Source organism: Eschrichtius robustus, chromosome 15 (assembly GCF_028021215.1).
Source record: "Eschrichtius robustus isolate mEscRob2 chromosome 15, mEscRob2.pri, whole genome shotgun sequence".
NCBI lineage: Eukaryota > Metazoa > Chordata > Mammalia > Artiodactyla > Eschrichtiidae > Eschrichtius > Eschrichtius robustus.
This window is the reverse complement of record NC_090838.1, coordinates 64,077,402-64,103,394: the sequence shown is the minus strand read 5'-3', so window position 1 is coordinate 64,103,394 and position 25,993 is coordinate 64,077,402. Positions and strand designations below refer to the sequence as shown.

General features: G+C 39.8%; 1 protein-coding gene across 8 annotated transcripts in view; it reads right to left on the bottom strand.

The window, feature by feature from the left end:
* TET3 (tet methylcytosine dioxygenase 3) overlaps nt 1-25,993 on the bottom strand; it is a 111,515-nt gene that overhangs the window by 30,109 nt on the left and 55,413 nt on the right. For all 8 annotated transcript variants that reach the window (XM_068564360.1, XM_068564363.1, XM_068564362.1 and 5 more), the window contains one exon: nt 1,794-1,884. In XM_068564360.1, coding sequence (XP_068420461.1) covers nt 1,794-1,884 — 91 coding nt within the window. The remainder of the gene's footprint in view (nt 1-1,793; nt 1,885-25,993) is intronic.

Genomic DNA, 25,993 nt, shown 5'->3' with positions numbered 1-25,993 from the left:
CCATTGTAAAGCAATTATACTCCAATAAATATGTTAAAAAAAAAATCGCTGGCCAAAACAATGCCCACTCCAACCTCGAAGCTGCAACACATACACATGTGGGCACATGCAGGTGTGCATGAATAACCCACACACTGTTTTAAATGTTTCATTCTCACCAACAGTGTACTAGGGTTCCCTTTTCTCTACATCCTTGCCAACATTTGTTATTTGTAGACTTTTTGATGATTCTTATGGACTCAGAGGTGCTCTTTCAATCAGTCTTGAATTTACAGATTGGGTCTTGGATCAAATGCTTTTCTGATGGGCTCCTATGAATATAAATGTTTCCAGATGGTACACGATAATTAAGAGTGTTTATAGCAGATCACTGTGCTCCATACATCTTACCTTTTATTCATTCGGGGATATCACTACAGTTATTTAGTTCAAAATCATGTTCCCTGCTATATTAATGACAGTATTAGTTACCCTGGTCAGACAAAATCTGGTCCCCAAATTTGTAGAAATTCTAAGCTACAATTCTCAGCCCCCAGCCTTCCACACATCTGTATGTCTATGTATATGTATGAGCAAACATGTTTATGTCTTACATAATTTACGCCTTTACTATTAAAATACTAATGTTTGTTAAAAAAATGCAGTCAGTAAATGCAGATATGATGTAGACACCCTGTATGTAATATTTACTAGTAAGCACTAAGTGCTTTCCAGACATCAATTCAGTTTATCCTCATAACTCTCCTCCAATGTATATACTTTTATTTTCTCCATTTTGCAGATAAGAAAACCGAGTCACAGAGAAGTAAAGCAACTTACCAAAGAACTCATCAGTCACAGAGAAGTAAAGCAACTTACCAAAGAACTCATCAGTAAGTGGAAGGGCCAGGACTGGACCTTAGTCTAGCTCCAGTGTCCATATGCTCTCAATCACCAAGCTATTTTTACCTCTCTACACACTGGAACTCACAGTATTCAATATCTACTGTGGACACGTACATAGATTTTAAAGTTTCTATCTGTACAAAACTGCTTAAAAAAGCAAAACAGAGCTGTTAAGTAAAAGCCCTATAGTCTTGAGTTCGAATTGGAAGTGTATATAAACTCAGTGTATGTATTTAATCACTAAGCAATAGCAAAAATAAAAAACCTACACATACACCTTGGCTCTTTCTACTGAAATGGCCTAGAAAATGAGCACCCCCAGCACCCAGAGTCTGTTTTCTAAATACTTCTTCCCCCAATAAAAATACGAGAAATCAAGAACTCCTAGGATCATGTCAAAAGGACTCAGGAGACAATGTGAATAGGTGCCCACTGGCCAAAGACAAGGCATACATTTCTCCTATTGGTGGTACAAAACACCACCTAGGAAGTAGTTTTGAAAGAAAGAAACAATCTGATTCTGATCAAGCCTTTAGATCTAACCAATTTACACAACACAGGGCAGAAGAACCTGTTAAACAATACCACAGGAAAGGTAGCAGCAAACTTCAGACCATGGGAAACTCTACAGAACATACATCCATTTAACCCCATTTCTTTAATAAAAAATATTTCAAGAAAGAGTGAGATAAAAGGGGGTTATGGGGATCTGTAAAGGGCAGACCTATAGACAGAAAGAAACCCAGGGCACTGGGGGTGAAAATTCCACATTCAACTTTTCAGTCTGTGTATCAGGGATTCCTTTCTGTAGGCTGCCTAGTATAAGGCAATGAAAACGAGAGGTGCTTAAAATCCATATTCTATTAACAACTTGCCCATTTCTTCTTGGACATCTGTATATCACTCACCGCTCCTCCATGAGTTCCCGGATGGAGGCTACCGTGGGGCCAGATCCCAGATGAGTATAATACGGACCTTCATCTTTCTCCACTATTTGTTCTGCAGAAATACAGAGTAAACATTATTTGGAGACATCAATTCATCAATATTAATTTAGGAAGGCAAACCATCAATAGGAAAATTAATAGCATAGTACAAAACAGGAAGTTCAATGGCTTATAAACATGTGGAAATATGTTCACCCCCATTAGAAATCAGGAAATACAAATTAAAATCACAATGAAACACCATTACACACAGACCAAATTGGCAAAAATTAAAAAATCTGATAAAACTATGCATTATCAAGACTGAGGCCTAACTACTCTGGAATTTAGTTTATCATTATACATAATCTAGACCAGAGGTTGGCAAACCACCCCACTCCTAGGTACAGACCCAAACAAGCTGGAAACAAGGACTCAAACAACACCTGTATGCAGTGTTCATTGCAGCATTATTACAAGAGCCAAAAGGCGAAAACAACACAAGTGTCCATCAACAGATGAACAAAATGTGTTATATCCATACAGCAGAATATTATTCGACCATAAAAAGGATTTATTCTGGGGCTTCCCTGGTGGCGCAGTGGTTGAGAATCTGCCTGCCAATGCAGGGGACACGGGTTCGAGCCCTGGTCTGGGAGGATCCCACATGCTGCGGAGCGGCTGGGCCCGTGAGCCACAACTACTGAGCCTGCGTCTGGAGCCTGTGCTCTGCAACAGGAGAGGCCGCGACAATGAGAGGCCCGCGCACCGCGATGAAGAGTGGCCCCCACTTGCCACAACTAGAGAAAGCCCTCGCACAGAAACGAAGACCCAACACAGCCATAAATAAATAAATAAATAAATAAAAATTAAAAAAAAAAAAAGAGTTCTCATCACAAAGGAAAAAACTTAAAAAAAAAAAAAAAAGCATTTATTATGATATATGCTGTAACATGGATGAACCTGGAAAATGTTAGGCTAAGTGAAATAAGCCAGACACAAGAGGACAAATATTGTATGATTCTACTTATAGGATATATCTAGAATAGGTAAATTCATAGAGGTAAAAATTAGATTAGAGGTTACCAACAGCTGGGAGGAGTGGGGAATGGGGACTTATTACTTAATAGAGTTTCTGTTTAGTGTTGAAACAGTTTTAGAAATAGATAGTGGTGATGGTTGCACAATATTGTGAATGTAATTAATGCCACTAAACTATACACTAAATGATGGTTAAAATGGCAAATTTTATATTATGTATGTTTTACCACAATTAAAAAAAGAGAAGGGAATGAAATACTGATACATGCTACAATGTGGACGAACCTTCAAAAACATTACAATAAGTGAAAAAGTCAGACACAAAATAGCACATATATCGCATGATTCCATTCATATGAAATAATCCAGGATAGGTAAATCCATAGAAACAGAAAGCAGAATGACGGTTGCCAGAGGCTGGGAGGAGGGAGGAATGGAGAGTTACTACTTAATGGGTATAGGATTTTATTTTAGAATGATGAAAGTGTTTTGGAACTAGATAGAGGTGATTATTTCACAATATTGTGAATGTACTAAATGTCAGTGAATTGTACACTTTAAAATGATTAATTTGGGGGGGACCTTCAAGATGGCAGAGGAGTAAGACATGGAGATCACTTTCCTCCCGATAAATACATCAAAAATACATCTACATGTGGAACAACTCCTACAGAACACCTACTGAACGCTGGCAGAAGACCTCAGACTTCCCAAAAGGCAAGAAACTCCCCACGTACCCGGGTAGGGCAAAAGAAAAAAGAAAAAACACGAGACAAAGAATAGGGACAGGACGTGCACCTCTGGGAGGGAGCTGGGAAGGAGGAAAGGTTTCCAACACACTAGGAAGCCCCTTCACTGGAGGAGACGGGGGTGGGCGGAGGGAAGCTTCGGAGCCACGGAGGAGAGCGCAGCCACAGGGGTGCGGAGGGCAAAGCGGAGAGATTCCCGCACAGAGGAGCGGCGCTGACCAGCACTCACCAGCCTGAGAGGCTTGTCTGCTCACCCGCAGGGGCGGGCGGGGGTTGGGAGCTGAGGCTCGGGCTTTGGAGGTCAGATCCCAGCGAGAGGACTGGGGTTGGCTGTGTGAACACAGCCTGAAGGGGCCTAGTGCGCCACAGCTAGCTGGGAGGGAGTTGGGGAAAAGTCTGGACCTGCTGAAGAGGCAAGAGACCATTCTTTCGGGGTGTGCGAGGAGACAGCATTCCTCCCCAGTGTGCCCACAGAAAGGCAGAGCACCGCCTAAGCAAGCTCCAGAGATGGGCACGAGCCGTGGCTATCGGCTCGGACCCCAGAGACGGGCATGAAACACTAACGCCGCTGCTGCCGCCACTAAGAATCCTGTGTGCAAGCACAGGTCACTATCCACACACCCCCGGGAGCCTGTGCAGCCCGCCACTGCCAGGGTCCCGAGATACAGGGACAACTTCCCTGGGAGAACACACGGCGCGCCTCAGGCTGTTGCAATGTCACACCGGTCTCTGCCGCCGGAGGCTTGCCCTGCATTCCAATTATGACTACTGTACCCCTCCCTCCCCCCACCTGAGTGAGCAAGAGTGCCCTAATCAGCCGCTGCTTTAACCCCCTCCTGTCTGGGCGGGAACAGATGCCTGAGGGTGACCTACACGCAGAGGCGGGGCCAAAACCAAAGCTGAACCCCAGGAGCTGTGCGAACAAAGGAGAGAAAGGGAAATCTCTCCGTGCAGCCCAAGGAGGAGCATATTAAATCCCCACAATCAACTTGATGAACCCTGCCTCTGTGGAATACCTGACTAGACAACAAATGTTCCCAAAATTGAGGCAGCGGACTTTGGGAGCAACAGTAGACTTGGGGTTTGCTGTTTGCAACTGATTTGTTTCTGATTTTTATATTTATTTTAGTTTAGTTTTTAGTGCTTGTTATCATTGGTGGATTTGTTTATTGGTTTGGTTGCTCTCTTCTTTTATTTTTATTATTTATTTTTTTCATTTTATTATTTTATTTATTTATTTTTCTTCCTTTTTTCTTCTCCCTTTTCTTCTGAGCATCGTGGCTGACAGGGTCTTGGTGCTCCAGCCAGGTGCTAGGCCTGAGCCGCCGAGGTGGGAGAGCCAAGTCCAGGACACTGGACCACCAGAGACCTCCCGGTCCCACGTAATATCAATTGGTGAGAGCTCTCGCGGAGATCTCCGTCTCAACGCTAAGACCCAGCTCCACCCAACGGCCAGCAAGCTCCAGTGCTGGATGCCCCATGCCAAACAACTAGCAAGAGAGGAACACAACCCCACCCATTAGCAGAGAGGCTGCCTAAAATCACACTAAGGTCACAGACACCCCAAAACGCACCACCAGACACAGCCCTGCCCACCAGAAAGACAAGATCCAGCCCCACCCACCAGAACACAGGCACCAGTCCCCTCTACCAGGAAGCCTACACAAGCCACTGACCCAACCTCACTCACTGGGGGCAGACACCAAAAACAACGGGAACTACGAACCTGCAGCCTGCGAAAAGGAGACCCCAAACACAGTAAGTTAAAAAAAATGAGAAGACAGAGAAATATGCAGATCAAGGAGCAAGGTAAAAACCCACCAGACCAAACAAATGAAGAGGAAATAGGCAGTCTACCTGAAAAAGAATTCAGAGTAATGATAGTAAAGATGATCCAAAATCTTGGAAATAGAATGGAGAAAATACAAGAAATGTTTAACAAGGACCTAGGAGAACTAAAAAGCAAACAAACAGTGATGAACAACACAATAAATGAAATTTAAAATTCTCTAGAAGGAATCAATAGCAGAATAACTGAGGCAGAAAACAGGTAAGTGACCTGGAAGATAAAATAGTGGAAATAACTACCGCAGAGCAGAATAAAGAAAAAAGAATTGAGGACCGTCTCAGAGACCTCTGGGACAACGTTAAATGCACCAACATTCGAATGATAGGGGTCCCAGAAGAAGAAGAGACAAAGAAAGGGACTGAGAAAATATTTGAAGTGATTATAGTTGAAAACTTCCCTAGTATGGGAAAGGAACTAGTCAATCAAGTCCAAGAAGCACAGAGAGTCCCATACAGGATAAATCCAAGGAGAAACATGCCAAGACACATATTAATCAAACTAACAAATATTAAATACAAAGGAAAATATTAAAACCAGCAAAAATATTAAAAGCAACAAATAACATACAAGGGAATACCCATAAGGTTAACAGCTGATCTTTCAGCAGAAACTCTGCAAGCCAGAAGGGAGTGGCAGGACATATTTAAAGTGATAAAAGGGATAAACCTACAACCAAGATTACTCTAGCCAGTAAGGATCTCATTCAGATTTGACAGAGAAATTAAAACCCTTACAGACAAGCAAAAGTTAAGAGAATTCAGCACCACCAAACCAGCTTTACAACAAACGCTAAAGGAATTTCTCTAGGCAGGAAACACAAGAGAAGGAAAAGACCTACAAAAACAAACCAAGCCAATTAAGAAAATGGTAACAGGAACATATATATCAATAATTACCTTAAATGTAAATGGATTAAATGCTCCAACAAAAGACACAGACTGGCTGAATGGATACAAAAACAAGACCCATATATATGCTGTCTACAAGAGACCCACTTCAGACCTAGGGACACATAGAGACTGAAAGTGAGGGGATGGAAAAAGATACTCCATGCAAATGAAAATCAAAAGAAAGTTGGAGTAGCAATTCTCGTAGCAGATAAAATAGACTTTAAAATAAAGACTATTACAAGAGACAAAGAAGGACACTATATAATGATCAAGGGATCGATCCAAGAAGAAGATATAACAATTGTAAATGTTTATGCACCGAACATAGGAGCACCTCAATACATAAGGCAAATGCTAACAGCCATAAAAGGGGAAATCGACAGTAACACAATAATAGTAGGGGACTTTTAACACCCCACTTTCACCAATGGACAGATCATCCAAAATGAAAATGAATAAGGAAACACAAGCTTTAAATGACACATTAGACAAGATGGACTTATCTGATATTTACAGGACATTCCATCCAACATCCAAAAACAACAGAATACACTTTCTTCTCAAGTGCTCATGGAACATTCTCCAGGATACATCATACCTTGGGTCACAATCAAGCCTCAGTAAATTTAAGAAAATTGAAATTGTATCAAGTATCTTTTCCAACCACAACACTATGACACTAGATATCAATTACAGGAAAAAACTGTAAAAAATAAAAACACATGGAGGCTAAACAATACACTACTAAATAACCAAGAGATCACTGAAGAAATCAAAGAGGAAATCAAAAAATACCTAGAAAAAAGTGACAATAAAAACACGACGACCCACAAAGAGAAAAACAAGTACCATATGCTAACACATATATATGGAATCTAAGAAAAAAAAGGTTCTGAAGAACCCAGGGGCAGGACAGGAATAAAGATGCAGACCTACTAGAGAATGGACTTGAGGACACAGGGAGGGGGAAGGGTAAGCTGGGACGAAGTGAGAGAGTGGCATGGACATATATACACTACCAAATGTAAAATCGATAGCTAATGGGAAGCAGCCGCATAGCACAGGGAGATCAGCTCGGTGCTTTGTGACCACCTAGAGGAGTGGGATAGGGAGGGTGGGAGGGAGGGAGACGCAAGAGGGAACAGATATGGGGATATATGTATATGTATAGCTGATTCACTTTGTTATAAAGCAGAAACTAACACACCACTGTAAAGCAATTATAATCCAATAAAGATGTTAAAACAAAAAAACACAAAACATGATGACCCAAAACCTATAGGATGCAGCAAAAGCAGTTCTAAGAGGGAACTTTACAGCAATACAATCCTACCTCAAGAAACAAGCAAAATCTCACATAAACAACCTAAACTTATCCCTAAAGCAATTAGAGAAAGAAGAACAAAAAAACCCCAAAGTTAGCAGAAGGAAAGAAATCATAAAGATCAGATCAGAAATAAACGAAAAAGAAATGAAGGAGACAAGAGCAAAGATCAATAAAACTAAAAGCTGGCTCTTGGAGAAGATAAACAAAATTGATAAACCATTAGCCAGATTCAACAAGAAAAAAAGGGAGAAGACTCAAATCAATAGAATTAGAAATGAAAAAGGAGAAGTAACAACTAACACTGCGGAAATACAAAGGATCATGAGAGATTACTACAAGCAACTATATATGCCAATAAAATGGACAACCTGGAAGAAATGGACAAATTCTTAGAAAAGAACAACCTTCCGAGACTGAACCAGGAAGAAATAGAAAATATGAACAGACCAATCACAAGCACATATTGAGACTGTGATTAAAAATCTTCCAACAAACAAAAGCCCAGGGCCAGATGGCTTCACAGGTGAACTCTATCAAACATTTAGAGAAGAGCTAACACCTATCTTTCTCAAACTCTTCCAAAATACAGCAGAGGGAGGAACACTCCCAAACTCATTCTACGAGGCCACCATTACCCTGATACCAAAACCAGACAAAGATGTCACAAAGAAAGAAAACTACAGGCCAGTATCACTGATGAACATAGATGCAAAAATCCTCAACAGATTATAGCAAACAGAATCCAACAGCACATTAAAAGGATCATACACCATGATCAAGTGGGGTTTATTCCAGGAATGCAAGGATTCTTCAATATACACAAATCAATCAATGTGATACACCATATTAACAAATTGAAGGATAAAAACCATATGATCATCTCAACAGATGCAGAAAAAGCTTTTGACAAAATTCAACACCCATTTATGATATAAACCCTCCATAAAGTAGGCATGGAGGGAATTTACCTCAACATAATAAAGGCCATATATGACAAACCCACAGCCAACATCGTTCTCAATGGTGAAAAACTGAAACCATTTCTTCTAAGATCAGGAACAAGACAAGGTTGTCCACTCTCACCACTATTATTCAAAATAGTTTTGGAAGTTTTAGCCACAGCAATCAAAGAAAAAGAAATAAAAGGAAACCAAATCGGAAAAGAAGAAGTAAAGCTGTCACTGTTTGCAGATGATATGACACTATACATAGAGAAACCTAAAGATGCTACCAGAAAACTACTAGAGCTCCTCAATGAATTTGGTAAAGTAGCAGGATACAAAATTAATGCACAGAAATCTCTTGCATTCCTATACACTAATGATGAAAAATCTGAAAATGAAATTAAGAAAACACTCCCATTTACCACTGTAACAAAAAGAATAAAATATCTAGGAATAAACCTACCTAAGGAGACAAAAGACCTGTATACAGACAACTATAAGACACTGATGAAAGAAATTAAAGACGATACAAATAGATGGAGAGATATACCATGTTCTTCGACTGGAAGAATCAACATTGTGAAAATGACTATACTACACAAAGCAATCTATAGATTCAACGGAATCCCTACCAAACTACCAAGGGCATTTTTCACAGAACTAGAAGAAAAAGTTTCACAATTTGTATGGAAACACAGAAGACCCCGAATAGCAAAGCAACCTGGAGAAAGAAAAACGGAGCTGGAGGAATCAGGCTCCCTGACCTCAGACTACACTACAAAGCTACAGTAATCAAGACAGTGTGATACTGGCACAAAAACAGAAATATAGATCAATGGAACAGGATAGAAAGCCCAGAGATAAACCCATGCACATATGGTCACCTTATCTTTGATAAAGGAGGCAAGAATATACAATGGAGAAAAGACAGCCTCTTCAATAAGTGGTGCTGGGAAAACTGGACAGCTACATGTAAAAGAATAAAATTAGAACACTCCCTAACACCATGCACAAAAATAAACTCAAAATGGATTAAAGACCTAAATGTAAGGTCACACACTATAAAACTCTTAGAGGAAAACATAGGCAGAACACTCTTTGACATAAATCACAGCAAGATCCCTTTTGACCCACCTCCTAGAGAACTGGAAATAAAAACAAAAATAAACAAATGGGACCTAATGAAACTTAAAAGCTTTTGCACAGCAAAGGAAACCATAAATAAGACAAAAAGACAGCCCTCAGAATGGGAGAAAATATTTGCAAATGAAGTGACTGACAAAGGATTAATCTCCAAAATATACAAGCAGCTCATGCAGCTCAATATCAAAAAAACAAACAACTCAATCCAAAAATGGTCAGAAGACCTAAATAGACATTTCTCCAAAGAAGATATACAGATTGCCAACAAACACAGGAAAGGACGCTCAACATCACTAATCATTAGAGAAATGCAAATCAAAACCACAATGAGGGGACATCCCTGGTGGCACAGTGGTTAAGAATCCGCCTGCCAATGCAGGGGACATGGGTTCAAACCCCGGTCCGGGAAGATCCCACATGTCGCGGAGAGGCTATGCCCGTGTGCCGCAACTACTGAAGCCCACGTGCCCTAGAGCCCGCAAGCCACAACTACTGAGCCCATGCGCCGCAACTACTGAAGCCCGCGCAACTAGAGCCCGTGCTCCGCAACAAGAGAAGCCACTGCAATGAGAAGCCCGCGCACCGCAACGAGTAGCCCCCACTCGACACAACTAGAGAAAGCCTGTGCGCAGCAATGAAGACCCAATGCAGCCAAAAATAAATAAATAAATTTATAAAAACAAACAAACCAACCACAATGAGGTATCACCTCACACCAGTCAGAATGGCCATCATCAAAAAATCTACAAACAATAATTGCTGGAGAGGGTGTGGAGAAAAGGGAACCCTCTTGCACTATTGGTGGGAATGTAAATTGATACAGCCACTACGGAAACAGTATGGAGGTTCCTTAAAAAACTAAAAACAGAACTACCATACGACCCAGCAATCCCACTACTGGGCATATACCCTGAGAAAACCGTAATTCAAAAAGACACGTGCACCCCAATGTTCACTGCAGCACTATTTACAATAGCCAGGTCATGGAAGCAACCTAAATGCCCATCGACAGACGAACGGTTAAAGAAGTTGTGGTACATATATACAATGGAATATTACTCAGCCATAAAAAGGAATGAAATTGAGTCATTTGCTGAGACGTGGATGGATCTAGAGACTGTCATACAGAGTGAAGTAAGTCAGAAAGAGAAAAACAAATACTGTATGCTAACACATATATATGGAATCTAAGACGAAAATCGTTCTGATGAACCTAGGGGCAGGACAGGAATAAAGACGCAGACATAGAGAATGGACTTGAGGACACGGGGAGGGGAAGGGTAAGCTGGGACGAAGTGAGAGAATGGCATGAACATATATACACTACCAATTGTAAAATGGCTAGCTAGTGGGAAGCAGCTGCAGAGCACAGGGAGATCAGCTCGGTGCTTTGTGACCACCTAGAGGGGTGGGATAGGGAGGGTGGGAGGGAGGCGCAAGAGGTGGGGGATATGGGGATATATGTATACATATAGCTGATTCACTTTGTTATAGAGCAGAAACTAAGACAACATTGTAAAGCAATTATACTACAATAAAGATGTTAAAAATAAATTTTATGTTATGTGAAGTTCTCCACAATTAAAAAAAACAAACTACTGATTCATACAACAACATGGATGATTTTTAAATGAATTTTTCTAAGTGAAAGAAATGACTCAAAAGACTATGTAATAGTAACTCTGGAAAATACAATATGGACTGGATACTATAAGGCTACAAACAAAAAGAACTTCACACAAATACTGTACTACAGTGGGTAAATTTGTTTCATGTCTAGGGAGATATACAACTAAATGCGATGTGTTATCCTGCAATGGGTCCTATAACAGAAAAAGGACCTTAGTGGAAAAACTGACGAAATCCAAAGAGTCTATAGTTAATAGTACTGTGCCAACATTAATGTCTTTGTTTTAAATGCACCATAATTATGTAAGACGTTTATATTACGGGATGCTGGATAAAGGGCATGCAGGGACTCTCTGTACCAACTCTGCAACTCCTCTATAAATGTAAAATTATTTCATAGTAAAAAGTTAATAAAACGAACAAGCAAAAACAAGAAACTATGCAGGGGATCCTAATTTGCTGATCCTGTCCTAGAGGAAATCTTGGCCACATGCATCAAAAAATGTACAAGGATTTTCACAGCAACATATTTGCAGTAGTCAAAATGGGAAACAACTCATAATCCAGCAACAGTGGAATAGATAAATAAAACACAGTAGAATCATATAACGGCATATATCCAGCAATGAGAATTGACAAACTGCAACAACACGGTTGAATACTACACCACCACAGTTAGTGAAAGCAGCACAGCACAGGATACAGTAAGATTATATCTAAATAATATTCAAAACCAGGTTCAACCAAACTATACTGTTTAGAGATCCATACGTAGGTGGTAAAATTACTAAATTGAAATATAAAATATAAAAAAAATGATTTTTTGCCTACAAAAATGGCAATTTCATACAGCTCAATCTTAAAGAAATACAAGGAAATCGTTGTCACAAGTCAAGAGAGTGGTCGCCTCTGGGGGATGGGAGAGGAATGTGATTGGGAAAGGTATACAGGGGACTTCTGGGGAACTGGAAAGGGCCTACTTTTTGATTCAGGTGATGGTTACACAGGTGTTCATTTTATAAATTTTCATTAAACTGTACATGAATGCTTTGTGTACTTGCCTATATACGGAATTCACAATTTTTAAAAGGTAAAAAATTAATGTCATATCTGTTCTATGCAGAACATCATGCTCAGTTTTATGGGGAAAGAGAGCAGGACAAAACTAATTGGGGCTTTAAAAAGTGCATGGTCTAGCTGGGTAGATAAGACCCATATATAAGAAGATACCTTATAGCATTTCCAGTCAATGGGGAAAGATTAATTTTTCAATACATGGTGTTGGAACAACTGAGGAAAAAATTTTGCTCCACACTTAATAACTTACCCCAAAATACATTCCAAGTGGTTGAAAGATTTAAATACAAAAAATTAAATTATACAAGTTCTAGAAGAAAAACAATGGATGAGTTTTTAAGAATAATCATACAAGTGGGAAGGTCTTCTCTAAGTATAACATGAAATTCTGAAGCCAACACACATAAACCAAACACTCTGATAAATGTAACTAAAGAAAAATTTATAGTAATAACTACCAAAAGTCAAGCCAAAAGACAAATACTGGGGAGAAATATCTGGAACTCACACCAGACAAACACTACTTTCTTTAACAGATCAAGGACTCCTACAGCTAAATAAGGTCAATAATACAAGAGATAAATGAAAAAAAGATAAAATTGGTTCTTTGAAAGGGAATGAAAATGGGTCAAACATATGTAAAGGTACAATAAAGTACCAGTTTTACCTTTCAGATGAGTCACCATCAAAGTCTGATAACTCCTCCTGTTGGTGAGGGTACAGGAAAACAGGCAGTATGGAAAGTAATTTAGCAATACACTAAAATTACCAATGCCCAATCTGTTTGACTCAGTAATTTCAAAGAATGTCAAATTCTTCTAAGAATTTATTTTTAGGAATTTGGATATACTTGCATATATACAAAGTGATATTGTATATACAAGAATACTCACTGCATCTTTTTTTAAATAAATTTATTTATTTATTTTTGGCTTTGTTGGGTCTTCATTGTTGTGCGCGGGCTTTCTCTAGTTGCGTCGAGCGGGGGCTACTCTTTGTTACGGTGTGCGGGCTTCTCATTGCGGTGGCTTCTCTTTGTTGCGGAGCACGGGCGCTAGGCGCGCGGGCTTCAGTAGTTGTGGCACGCGGGCTCAGTAGTTGTGGCTCGCGGGCTTAGTTGCTCCTCGGCATGTGGGATCTTCCTGGACCAGGGCTCAAACCCGTGTCCCCTGCACTGGCAGGCGGATTCTTAACCACTGCGCCACCAGGGAAGTCCCTCACTGCATCATTTTTAATGGCAAAATATCAGAAACTTAAATGTCCATAATACATTATGTATTATAAATACATTATAGCACATCCATATAATGAAATACTAAGCAGCTATCAAAAGGAGTTAGGCAGCTTCAGATTTACTGATCAAAAAATAACCTCCAAGATATTTTAAGTGGGGAAACAAGCAAATTTCAGTATAGCATGTGTAATATGCTACAGTTAGTATGCACACACAATCACATATACATTAGTGTATACACACACATATGCAAGCATAAAGGTGTATGAAGGTGTATATGTCATTACCCACACTAAGAATAAGGGTAAGAGTAAGACCAATGTTGTGAAAATGAGTTCAGTTGTATTCCTGGTTTAAAACAAACAAACAAACAAACAAAAGGTTGGCAATGGTATGTGCAGCCCAGTAGATGAACTGATGCAAGTTGTGTATCACTCATGGTTTCTGCTTATGGAGACTCTTCATCCCCGCTTGTGTTACTGTCATGGTCTCCTAACTGGTCTCAGCCCTCTGAGGTCATCCTACCTAATACCACCAGTTATACTTCCAAAACAGAAATCTGATCAGACCAGTTCCCGCTGATGGCTCCATGCTAGACAGAAGACAGAACCCCAATTCCAGAATACAGTCCATAAGGCCCCCGAGGAGCCATCTCTGCACACTGCCCAGGCTTGCATCCTGCGACAGCTACCACAGCTCCTTTTACACAACCATGCAATACTCCTGTGTCTTGAAACACCTTTTCTCATTGACCACAGTGCCTTCATTTCTTTCCTTCTTTGGAAAAACTCATGTCGTAAGGCCTAGTTTAAATGCCACCTTTTCTGTGAAACCCTACTGGACTTCTCCTTTTCCCTCTGGACTCCCAGAGCACCTTTCATACAACAAAAATATCAGAGCATGTATCACATTTTTATTGTAACCATGTCACAGCAGAATGAACACAGATTTTACAGAGACCTGGGCAACTGTGATGAGTTATCCTCCCAGCCTCTCTAATCCTCACACCTTCTTGTGTAAAATACCTAAAGGGCCAAGTGCAGTATTTGGTGTATAATATGAACTCAGTATGTAGCTGCTGTCTAGGCTCTGCCAAACAAATTGTATGATTGTGACCAAGTTACACAGCCCTTATGAGCTTTAGAGCAGTGAAAGTAATGTTTCTATATTTTAGACCTGTTGAGGATTAGATGATATGTAAGGTACCTAGCACAGTCCTCAACCTATCCATGCTTCAATGTTTTCATCCTTTTCAACTAAATGATTAAAAATTACTTGCCCCAAATATGCACTATTTTGAACCATAAGACAGAGAGGATTATAGAAGGATGTATGTGAAGTGGGAGAGGGAAAGAGACCAAGGTTTAGGCAGGGAGAGAGAACATAAGAATATAGGTGTTGGAAGTAGTGGTCTGAAAGCTCTTTACAGGTGCTAGAATACTACAGCCTATATGGAAAATAGAACATAGGAATATGCCAGAACTTCTGGGCTCTTTTCCAGTTTCTACTGTCTGGAGAAAAGTCAAAGTAATGGATTGACTGCAGGGTGTCACACTGGAACTAGAATATAATGTAGTTTTTGGTGAGTACCTTCTGTCCCAAATCAGAAAAACTCAAAATTTACAGTTAAAGGCAGAGAAAGGAGATTTTCAGAAGAAAATCTTGGCAACTCTATCCCAGCAGCTAGGGGAAAAGATATGAAGCTCCAAAACCAAGCTAACCTGAAAATTATAATAGATGGTCAAGTTCCTCTGGGAAGGCCACTAACACACAAAGGGTAGACACAGCTCCAAGTGCCAAGCAAAACCAAAGTCATTCTCTCCCCTTTGCAGTTTACAAGGCATCCCAAGTAGTTGTTTAGTAGAAGTCTGGTTTCTCTTGATTACATCCCTTTCCCTGATTATATAATATATATATATATATATATATATATATATATATATATATATATATAACACATATATATACACATATACATGCATTTCCCTTTCCTTGATTAGATGTCTGTATGGGGGAGAAGATATTCTATGGGAAGAAACTGGACTTACAGCCTAATATGCTTAGTTATAAAACTAGTAGACATTCCCAAATTTAATTCTCCTAATTTGTATATATATTTACATATATATGAGGATATATATCATTATATATATATCCTCATTTTATATATATATCTTTAGTGTGGCAATGGGCTTGTAGTTAGTTACAGTGCCAGACAGGTGACAATACTTTGCAAGGTTGGGGTAAGGTTCTATAGAATATAGTATATGCTCTCAATCAGTGACAAATATATGCTTCTGTTTTCCCACAGTAAAATGAGGTTTATTAACATTCTTAGTGCTGTCTAGTGCTATTAATCAAATCCAGTAGATGAGTTTACCCTATTTATATTTATTACTGTAACATATGCATGGTCTTCTGTCATTTTATGTTTTCCATGTTTATGCTTCCTTGTGTTCTTTCCTATCTTTTTAAATAGATTTTGTATTTTCTTTTACTTCCCCCTGCCCCACCAATCTATAGTATGCTTTTAGTAATGCTAATGGTACTGTGGGAAAGAAAGAAGTCAGCACCCTTATACAATTTCTCACACCTCTTCCTTCACTTTACCTCCTGCTTTTTGTTGGTATCCTTGTGAACATATTTCACCCCCCCCCATTATAAAAGAGATATTTAGTATACAACAAAGTTCAAGTATAGTATAAATAAATACATTACCTTTTGTTTCAGAAAAATAATACATTTAGCGTTCACTGCCAGCCCCTTCACAGTACAGCTTCCCCGATCTGTTACTTATTTGATTCATCTCCAGAAAATTTAAGTTCTAATATATTTGGAAATGTTTTCATGAAGCCTTTACACATGAATGGCAACTTTATTGGGCATAGAATTCTTAAGCCAAACATTTTATCTCAATATCCCGAGAACTGCAATTCACATATCCAACAAAGAACTCACATTACTGATCAATAAGAAAAAGAGAGAAACACAACAGAGAAATGGGCAAATGGCTTGAACTCCACAAAAGAGGACATATATTAGTCATCAGGGAAAGGCAAATTAAAGCCACAATGAGATGTGATGATATACCTACCACAATGGCAGAAAGCCTTTTGATATCATTTGCTGGTTTAGATGTGGAGTACTACTGGTGGGAGTTTAAATGGCTACAACCACTTTGGAAAACGGGCAGTACCTACTAAAGCTGAACACATACAATTTCAGTCCTAGGTATACACCCAATAGAAGTATATAAGTGTGTACATACATGTACCAAGGGATGTATATAAGAATGTCTTATAGCAGCATGATTCATAATAACCCCAAACCGGAAACAATCCAAAAGACCATCAACAATCTAATGGATAAATGGTGGTATATTCGTATTATAAAATGGAATACTATACAGCAATGAGAATGCATGAACTACAAATATTGCTACACAACACAGATGAACCTCACAAATACAACATTGAACAAAAGAAGCCAGAACATAAAATACATGCATGTGAAGTTCAAGAACAGCCAAAACTGATCAACGTGGTTAGAAATTAGAATAGTACTTACCTTAGGACAGGAGTCAGTAGACTTTTTATGTTAAGGGCCAGATGACAAACATTTAAGGCTTTGCAGGGAATGCAGTGTCTGTGGCAACTATTCATCTTTGCTAATGTAGAGCAAAAGCAGCCATAGACAGTTCGTAAACAAATGAGGGTGATTGTGTTTCACTAAAGCTTCAGGGACATGGAAATCTGAACATCATATAATTTTCATGAGTCATGAAATACTATTCTTCTTTTGATTTTTAAAAACAATTTAAAAACATAAAAACTTGTTTTTAGTTCACAGATGTTAGCCAGACTTGGTCTGCAGGCCATAGTTTGCTTTAGGGAGTCAGGTGTAAGTGACTGGGTGGGGGCATATGGAGGTTTCTGATGTGATGGTAAAGTTCTGTTTCTGGACCTAGATGTGGTTACACAAGTACATGCTTTTTGTAAAACTGTACAGGCATACCTCATTTTATTGTGCTTTGCAGATACTGTGTTTTTTACAAATTGAAGGTTTCTGACAAACCTGCGATAAGCAAGTCTATCAGTGCAATTTTTCCAACAGCATTTGCTTCCCTTCATGTCTCTGTGTCACGTTTTGGTAATTCTCACAATATTTCAAACTTTTTCATTATTATTATATTTGTTATGGTAATCTGCAATCTTTGATGTTACTATTGCAAAAAGATTACAACTCACTGAAGGCTCAGATGATAGCATTTTTTAGCAATAAAGTATTTAAATTAAGGTTTTTTTTTTTTTTTTTTTTAAGATATAGTGCTATTATACCCCTAACAGACTACAGTATGGTGCAAACATAACTTTTACATGCACTGGGAAACCAAAAATTCCATGGGACTGGCTTTAATGTGATATTCACTTTATTGCAGTGGTCTGGAACCGAACCCACAATATCTCCGAGGTATGCTTACAATTTATATACCTTCCTATATGTGTTTCAATTAAGAGAATGTTTTTAAAAAATTAAACATTAAAAATGTTTTTAAAATTTTTTTATTTTTTAAAAAATATTTATTTATTTATTTAGGCTGCGCCAGGTCTTAGCTGCAGCAGCATGTGGGATCTAGCTTCCCAACGAGGGACTGAACCCGGGCCCCTGCAGTGGGAGCTCGGAGTCTTACCCACTGGACCACCAGGGAAGTCCCTAAGAGAATGTTTTTTAAAAGTATATCTTAAATGGTTAAAAAAAAAAAAAAAAAAAAAAAAGTTAAAAAAACCAAGTATGTATGACCAACTTAATTTTGGGTTAATTTATTTGTAGGGAATTCTTCATCCTTGGAATTCATCTTGAAGTTCATCCAGATCATTATTTGTCAATTTTTATTCATTTCCTTTCATTTAAAAAACATTTTCTATTTTATCTTTGACTCTTGCCTGTGTTCAATTTGTTTCATGATCTTTGCTGGAAACACCAGCAAATGTTCCCAATATTCCCAACAGAATGAATCTGTGGAGGATCCCTCCTGCCTCTCTTCTGTATCCCTTATCTCCACCCTGATTATGTTCATTTCTATTTTCTTCTTCTACTTTGGCGAGGTCTTTCAAGCCTGTCCTTCTTCCTCACTGATTTGCTTTTTCTGTAACTCTGATTCTGCTTTTTGCAGCTTCTAGGGCACTGTTAAGTGCTTTGTGAAACGGCACACTTCTGCAGTTTAATCCACACCTCTTGTGACTTCTTTGTCACTTTAATCTAGGACCTCATCTTTCATTTCCGGTTTCACAGTGAACATTTTAGTCAACTTTCTTGAAGGTATAAATCAGTTGTTCAAACTCTTCTTGTATTTCCTAATCTAAGTCTTCACTTGAATATTATATTTAATCCCTCTACTTTTCCCCACAGAATCTGAATGGGTTGCACATTGAATTTTTTGTTTGTTTGCTTGTTAATTGGTCTTTCAATGGAGTTTATCTCCCGGCTTTCTCCCCCTTGGCACTATTGACACTTTGGACTAGATAAGTCTTTATTGGGGCGGGGTGGGGGGGTGGGCGTCCTGTGCATTGTAGAATGTTTAACAGCATCCCTGGCCTCTGTCCACTAGATGCCAGTAGAACCACGCTGGTGTGATAACCAAAAATGTCCTCAGACATTGCCAAATGTCTCCTGGGGTGAAGAGGGGTAAAACGGCACTCAGTTGAAAGCCACTGGTCTAGACTCATTTGCCCAAAAGCAGAATGGGTAGAATCTCCCTATTCTTCTGTATTTACCTGGATACTACTCAAATTCTTCCCTTAGAAATTAAGCTTAGAGAATTAGATGTTGTAGAGGTTTCAATTATTAGTTCAAAAGTTCAGCGGCCTACGAGGATCTGGGGCTGGCTGTGGACAGCTGCAGCTGGGAAATGTCGTCTCTATGCCCTCTGTTTTTTGGGGCCAATGCCTCTCAATCTGTATGTATGTTTGTGTGTGGAGGCTTGGGCTGTGCTTTGTCCTGATGCTAAGATTTTGGTTTATTTCCTCATATGGGAGTGGGCTGGTCACTCTGACAAGACATCAAATAAAGCCCCATGGTTTGCAGAATTTTTGTTTGGTGGTTCAGCAAATATTTTTCTCTACAAAATGGCCTTTGTTTGGTGCTGTTGGCCCTTGGCTACAAATCTGGCTCCTAAGATGGCTTCTCATCTTCTCCAGCCAACCATCCTCACCCCAGACCTTAACCCCATCAGAAATTGGAGAAGAGCAGGAAAAGGAGATTTTCCAAAGTGCATGCTTTCTAGATGGGTGGTCTCCAGCCCATCTCTCCCAGTTGTGGAGTCCTTTTGAGCCTCCACTATTGTTTTTCCTAACCCTGGGAGTTGTATATACCTCATGTCATTTTTTTTCAATTCAAATTGATCTTTAGCTGGCAGACAGCACTTGGAATTCACATAGTTTAAGATTGGGGCCATTTTCAAATTTCAGTTGATGAAATTTCCTCGTATATTTTTGTTTGTCTTGGTTCTTTTCACCAGGTTTCAGAAAAGGAGTATTTTGCTATCTTACTGTTAAGTCATCATTTTTCCTTTTAGTCCCCAGTGTACTATTTCTTCCTTTTCCATAGAGGTTAAGTGACAGGGCAAGGAAATGGCTCAACTCTTCCTAAAGTAAAATCTCTTTTATGTCTCTCTTTGAGCAGTGAGGGAAGTGACGTTTTTTTCCTAAAATACATAGTAGAAAGCTCTGGGGTAGAGCTCAGTAGAGCAAGATCCAATTTTTGAGGAAATGCTGGTTATGTGGCTCTAGGTGCTTTTTTTTTTTCCCCTGTGCACTTAATTTTATACTCAAAATAGAAAAATATGATCTGTTCCACTTTTGCACTAGGCTGGGGAGAGAATGAAATGTATCCTTTGTGCTATCAGCAAGAGATATTAAACACAAGAAACTACTCATTACTACCTAGCAGAAAGAGGGGTCCTTAATTTCTAAATGAACCTTCCACCTTCTCTACCACCTCTCTACACAGAGACTTAGGGCACCCACACTTTCCCAGTGGGGAACCTCACAGCCAGGTATAGATATAGGCTGAGGCATTTCTTTTCTTTATGACATTGATAAAAAGAGATGGTTGATAACTGGTGTACAATTAATGCGTAGGTGTCAAAATCACACAAATGTTTTACTGTACCCATCTTCTTTTTCCTATATAATGCTCCAGTTTCCTGATGTAATTTTAGCGGACGTAAAGCCAAACACCTTAAGTTTATATAACTAATTCCACTTGCATGAAAGTCAATAATTGACTGCTAGAACTTTGCCTCCTGGCAATCCACACTGTGGGCAGGTAGATGGTTGGGCCCCACCCTGAATCAGGTGTGCCAGGTGAACTTTTTTAAAACTAAAATCTCAGGTCGTCTGCCTGTGAGTTCACGGGCAGCATGCTGGGTCTGCTGGTAGCAGAAAGACTTTCATAACAATGGGCACACTCGGGCTTCCCTGGTGGCGCAATGGTTAAGAATCCGCCTGCCAATGCAGGGGACACAGGTTCGAGCCGTGGTCCAGGAAGATCCCACATGCCGCTGAGCAACTAAGCCCGTGAGCAACAACTACTGAGTCTGTGCTCTAGAGCCCGTGAGCCACAACTACTGAGCCCGCGCACCACAACTACTGAAGCCCGCACGCCTAGAGCCTGTGCTCTGCAACAAGAGAAACCACCACAATGAGAATCCTGCCCACCGCAATGAAGAGTGGCCCCCACTCGCCGCAACTAGAGAAAGCCCGCAAGCAGCAACAAAGTCCCAACACAGCCAAAAATAAATAAATAAATTTATTTTTTTAAAAAACCCAAAAAACAACGGGCACACTCATTGATGACAAAGGTTAAAGGTAAGGAGATCATGCCCAAACCTATTTGACGTCTTTGTAGAATTTAATATGGAGGTAGAATAAGGCTGACCAGTTGACCAAAAAATAGGTAGAGCACCACCATATGATCAGCACCAGTTCAGATGCTTTAGAAATACAACATTCAGTCCCTGTTCTTAAGGAACCTGGGATTTAACTGAAAAGACTAGTATGCATATAATAACAAATCACGTAAGACAAAGATGCATATAATAACAAATCACGTAAGGCATTAAATATTGACCCTTCTTCAGTAGCGATGCTGTTGGCTCTCCCAAACTCTCTCTTTGTTCTAACCTATCCTCTCCTCAGTTTCTTCCCACATCTCTTCCATACTTCCCTCATGGCCTCCTGTTTGAGATCCTCTACCCTAAAAGACAGTATCCTCCATTCTTGATCTACATAGTCAGCCTGGTGAAATGTCTATAACTGAGACTTCAACTACCATCAGTTTGCTGAAGAACCTCCGATTCACAGATCCAACTGGATGCACACCTGCTGGTCCCCCAGACGTCTCTAAGTCATATACCCAAACTTGCTTCCCTGCCAGTATTTCAAATCTTGGTGAATGGCACCACCATCCACCCAATCATCCAACCCGGAACCTCAGGAGTCATCTGTGACTGCTTCTTCTTTACTCCTACGTTCAACAGGTCACTGAACCAGTTAATTCTTTCTCTCATTCTTTCTTTTATCCACTCCTCCTCTCCTTCCTCCTACTCAATGTCATTCTTACTTCAGGCACACATAATTTCTTGCCTGTGCTTGCAAACTCTCTGCCTTTGGTATCATCCTCTCATCCCCTGAAACTCTCCTCTCCAGCCACTCCCAATCTTTCATCTAACACACCGGTCATACCAGAACTACTTGTATTTCTTCTCCATGTTTTCTCATCTATACATCTTCATGTGGTTTTTCATGTATTTTTCATCTCTATAATCTTCATGTCCCTTTGCCTAGAACACTCTACTTTCTCCCTATTAATCTATTAAACTTCTGCTTATCCTTTAAAACTCCCATTAGACATCGCTTCATCCAGGAAGTTCTTTCTGATACCCTCCTACCCAGAGTCTTATTCCCCACTTTATACTGGTATACAAATACTCTATTGCCAAAAAAATATTTAAAAGACATGAAGTTCCTATTCATCTCAAACTGCATACAAAGGAGGAAAATACATTCTCATAAAAACTATAGGAAACAGACTTTACTGTAAACAGAGGTCAGCCTCTGTGTCCCCCCGTTCAGAACTGTGGCTCATACTGAAGTCACCCAGTGGGTGCTGCTATCAGCCACGTCTGCTGGGCGACATCCCTCCGTCACCCAAACTTTTACCATGCTTCAGGCAAAGGAGATGTTCTTCTTGTATTCATCTTTGGCTACTTCTTTAGGGCAGGATGATCAACTGGATAAAAATACAGCATTCCTATGAAAACAACCTCTAAAATCTACGTCTCAGTTTCTTACTTTTGCTGTGGTTAAATGTCTCCAGCGACCTGTGGACTGCTCCTCTGAGACATCAGGACAAGACTTGAAAGTTAACACAGACCTGTTTCCTTGTCTATAAAATGATGAGCAGATGATCTCAAAGGATGCTCTTCCCGCTAAAACATCATCTGGACTCATTCCCTGTCCTAAGCTGGCTCTCCCTGTGAATGTCCCCATTTCTGAGAACAGATAAAGTACATAAAGGGCCTAGCCTACAGGTATTGCAGTTCAGCATGTTGCCTCTGACAGGAGTGTTATAGGAAGGTTAAGTGGTGGTTAGGGGAATCTCCAACGTGTGCCCCTACATATTAGGAATGCGTCAATACTCTCTTCTCCCAATAATTCAATGCAGAACTTCAACTTGTGCTATGTTTTCTCAAGCCTGTACATATCACACTACCTTTTGGAGTATAGCATTTCCTTTCATGTCTTTTAAATTTATTTCTTTGAAGCCTCAAGGGGTACCTTTAATTCTAGTATTTCAAGATTCAGAGAACAAGTAGATATGAATCCCATCCACACCTTCAGAAAACCTGTAATCTTCATACAAGTGTAAGATAATGCTCTTGGTGTTTGGCAGTTTTTGGTTACCTGGTGATGCCCACATTGGCCAAAATTGCTTATTTGCCAAAAATCACCATGGCGCTTGAATATTAGGTTTCTTTTGCTATAAGGCCTTTCCATGTTTTTATAAAGTTGTTTCCGTACTTAGATCGCCTGTTATGAGCGCTTAATGGCATCTCCAAATTTCACTGTCGCTTCTATGGAAAATTCTTCATTATAGTGACCTACAATCTGCACCTTTCTATCTACCACTGTTGAGGAGCTGAGCTTCTGGAATATGAGATGGTTCCCAGCTAACATTAATCCCAGAGTGAACAAGCTTCATTCCTAACGCTTGTCCCGCCTGAGCCTGAGTTCACAAAGACAAGTTCATCAAACCAGCTGATGAAAGCACCTGTCCAGATGTGGGAGCTTTCCCTAACACAACCTCAACACCTCCAGAAACTGTTTCCAAGTGAATGCTTTCTTCTTTGGCCCTCTTCATTCCTAATACCACTGTTTTAGTTGGACTCATTTCTCAGCTAAACAATTTTAATCACAGTATGACATGGTGGTCCAGCTGCCTAGGTTCAAATCTCACTTCTACCATCTGCTAGCTCTATGACTTAGGTAAATCACTGAATCTAATTTTGCTTTCTTCATCATTCAAATGGAACTACTGACAGTACCCGCCTCATATAGATGTTATAGAGGATTAAATGAGGTAGTGACTACAAAGCACTTGGTACAGTGCCTGGAATAGGGCAAGTGTTTCATATTCTACTACTATTACTATTGTTGTGGCTGTTATTGTTATTCTCAATAGCTTCCTAAGTGGTCTCCTGCCACAAGATTATCACTCTTCACTCTTCTGTGCTACTTCTAGGAGGAGGTACTTTAAAAAATATTTCTTGATTATAAAATACATATTTCATTAGAGAAAATTCAGAAAACATAATGAGGGAAAAGTCACCCACAGTCTGACCAGTGATACAACCACTGTTGATATATTTCCTTCTAGTCTCTTCTCTATTTTTTTTAAGCTAGAGCTGATCATTTAAATACTCTTTGTGTCTGCTGTTTTCACTTCAGCGTTTTCCCATAATTTAACATTTAATAACACAAGGTGGGTTTGGTTCTAATTCTTTGTTTAGCATTAGATGGCATAGAAATGTTTTATCTGTATTACATATAAATAAAATACAAATTGGAGCAACCAATGATTGGTGGTGGTTGCTCCCCTTACCTCCTGCCCACTGTTCCTGCCATCCACCTGCCTGCCAAGGCAACAGGCTGCCAGCATTGCCACACTGGGTTTCTCTGATGCTGACAGTCTACTGCCTGTGCTTTTGCTCACTAGCTGAGACTTGTCCCCTCTGCTAGGGGGCTCCTCTGGCCTAAGGAGTGCAGGAGAACACTGAGGGTTTGGGTCCACTGTGTGCTAGTGGCCTTACCTCCTGCGAGCTTGCTCATGTCTGCTCCTAGACGGTGCTCATAAATTCCTCAGTCTGGAGTGGCTACCTACCCACCTCTCCCCATCTGTGTTCATTACAGTTTTCAAAACGCAGCTCTGAATAGTTTCCTAAGTAAAGCATTACCCTCCATGATGACAACCAAGCCTGGTATTTCAGAGCACTCTGACAGTTCAACCACTTCCATATGACAGCACAGACACTTGGCAGATACCTGCTGATTGGGCGACTGGGTATTTCATTGTTTGTGTTGTCTCTTCAAGCAAACCACAAAGTTCTTCAAAGATGAACCGTTTCTCTTAATTTTTATCTTATTGGTCACTAGGACTGGGCTAGGTAAACAATAAATGACTGATGAATAAAGTAACAGCCAACACTTTTCTTCCTTCATAATACATGTGTTTTTACATCTTTTTCTTGCTTTTCTGCACTTGGTAGGCTTGGTAACAGCTAAGCGCTCCTACAGTTCTTCCTACATGCCAGTCACAGTCCTAAGGGCTTTATACATATTAACTAATTTAATCCTCAGATGAACCCTGGTGAAAGGGTACTATCAGCACTTTCATTTTAGGCATGAGGAAGTGATGGGATTAAAATTCAAATTAAAAAAAAAAAAAACTAGCTTGACCAAACATAATATCTATATAATTGAATTCCACAACTGAAATATTTATAATGGATCAACTATGTCCTCAGCCCTATAAAAGAATATTTCCTACCCCGGAGGGGGAGAAACAGCAAATGAGGCCCTAAACACAGGAAGATAGGCCAGACACATACAAACACAAAGAGAGAAAGTGGGGCCCCAATTCCTATGATCAGAACAAGTCTCTCCCAAATGGTGGGAAATAAGGGGCCCTCAAAGTCACATCATTATTAAACCCGGTCATGAAGAGGGTCAGTCCTCGGT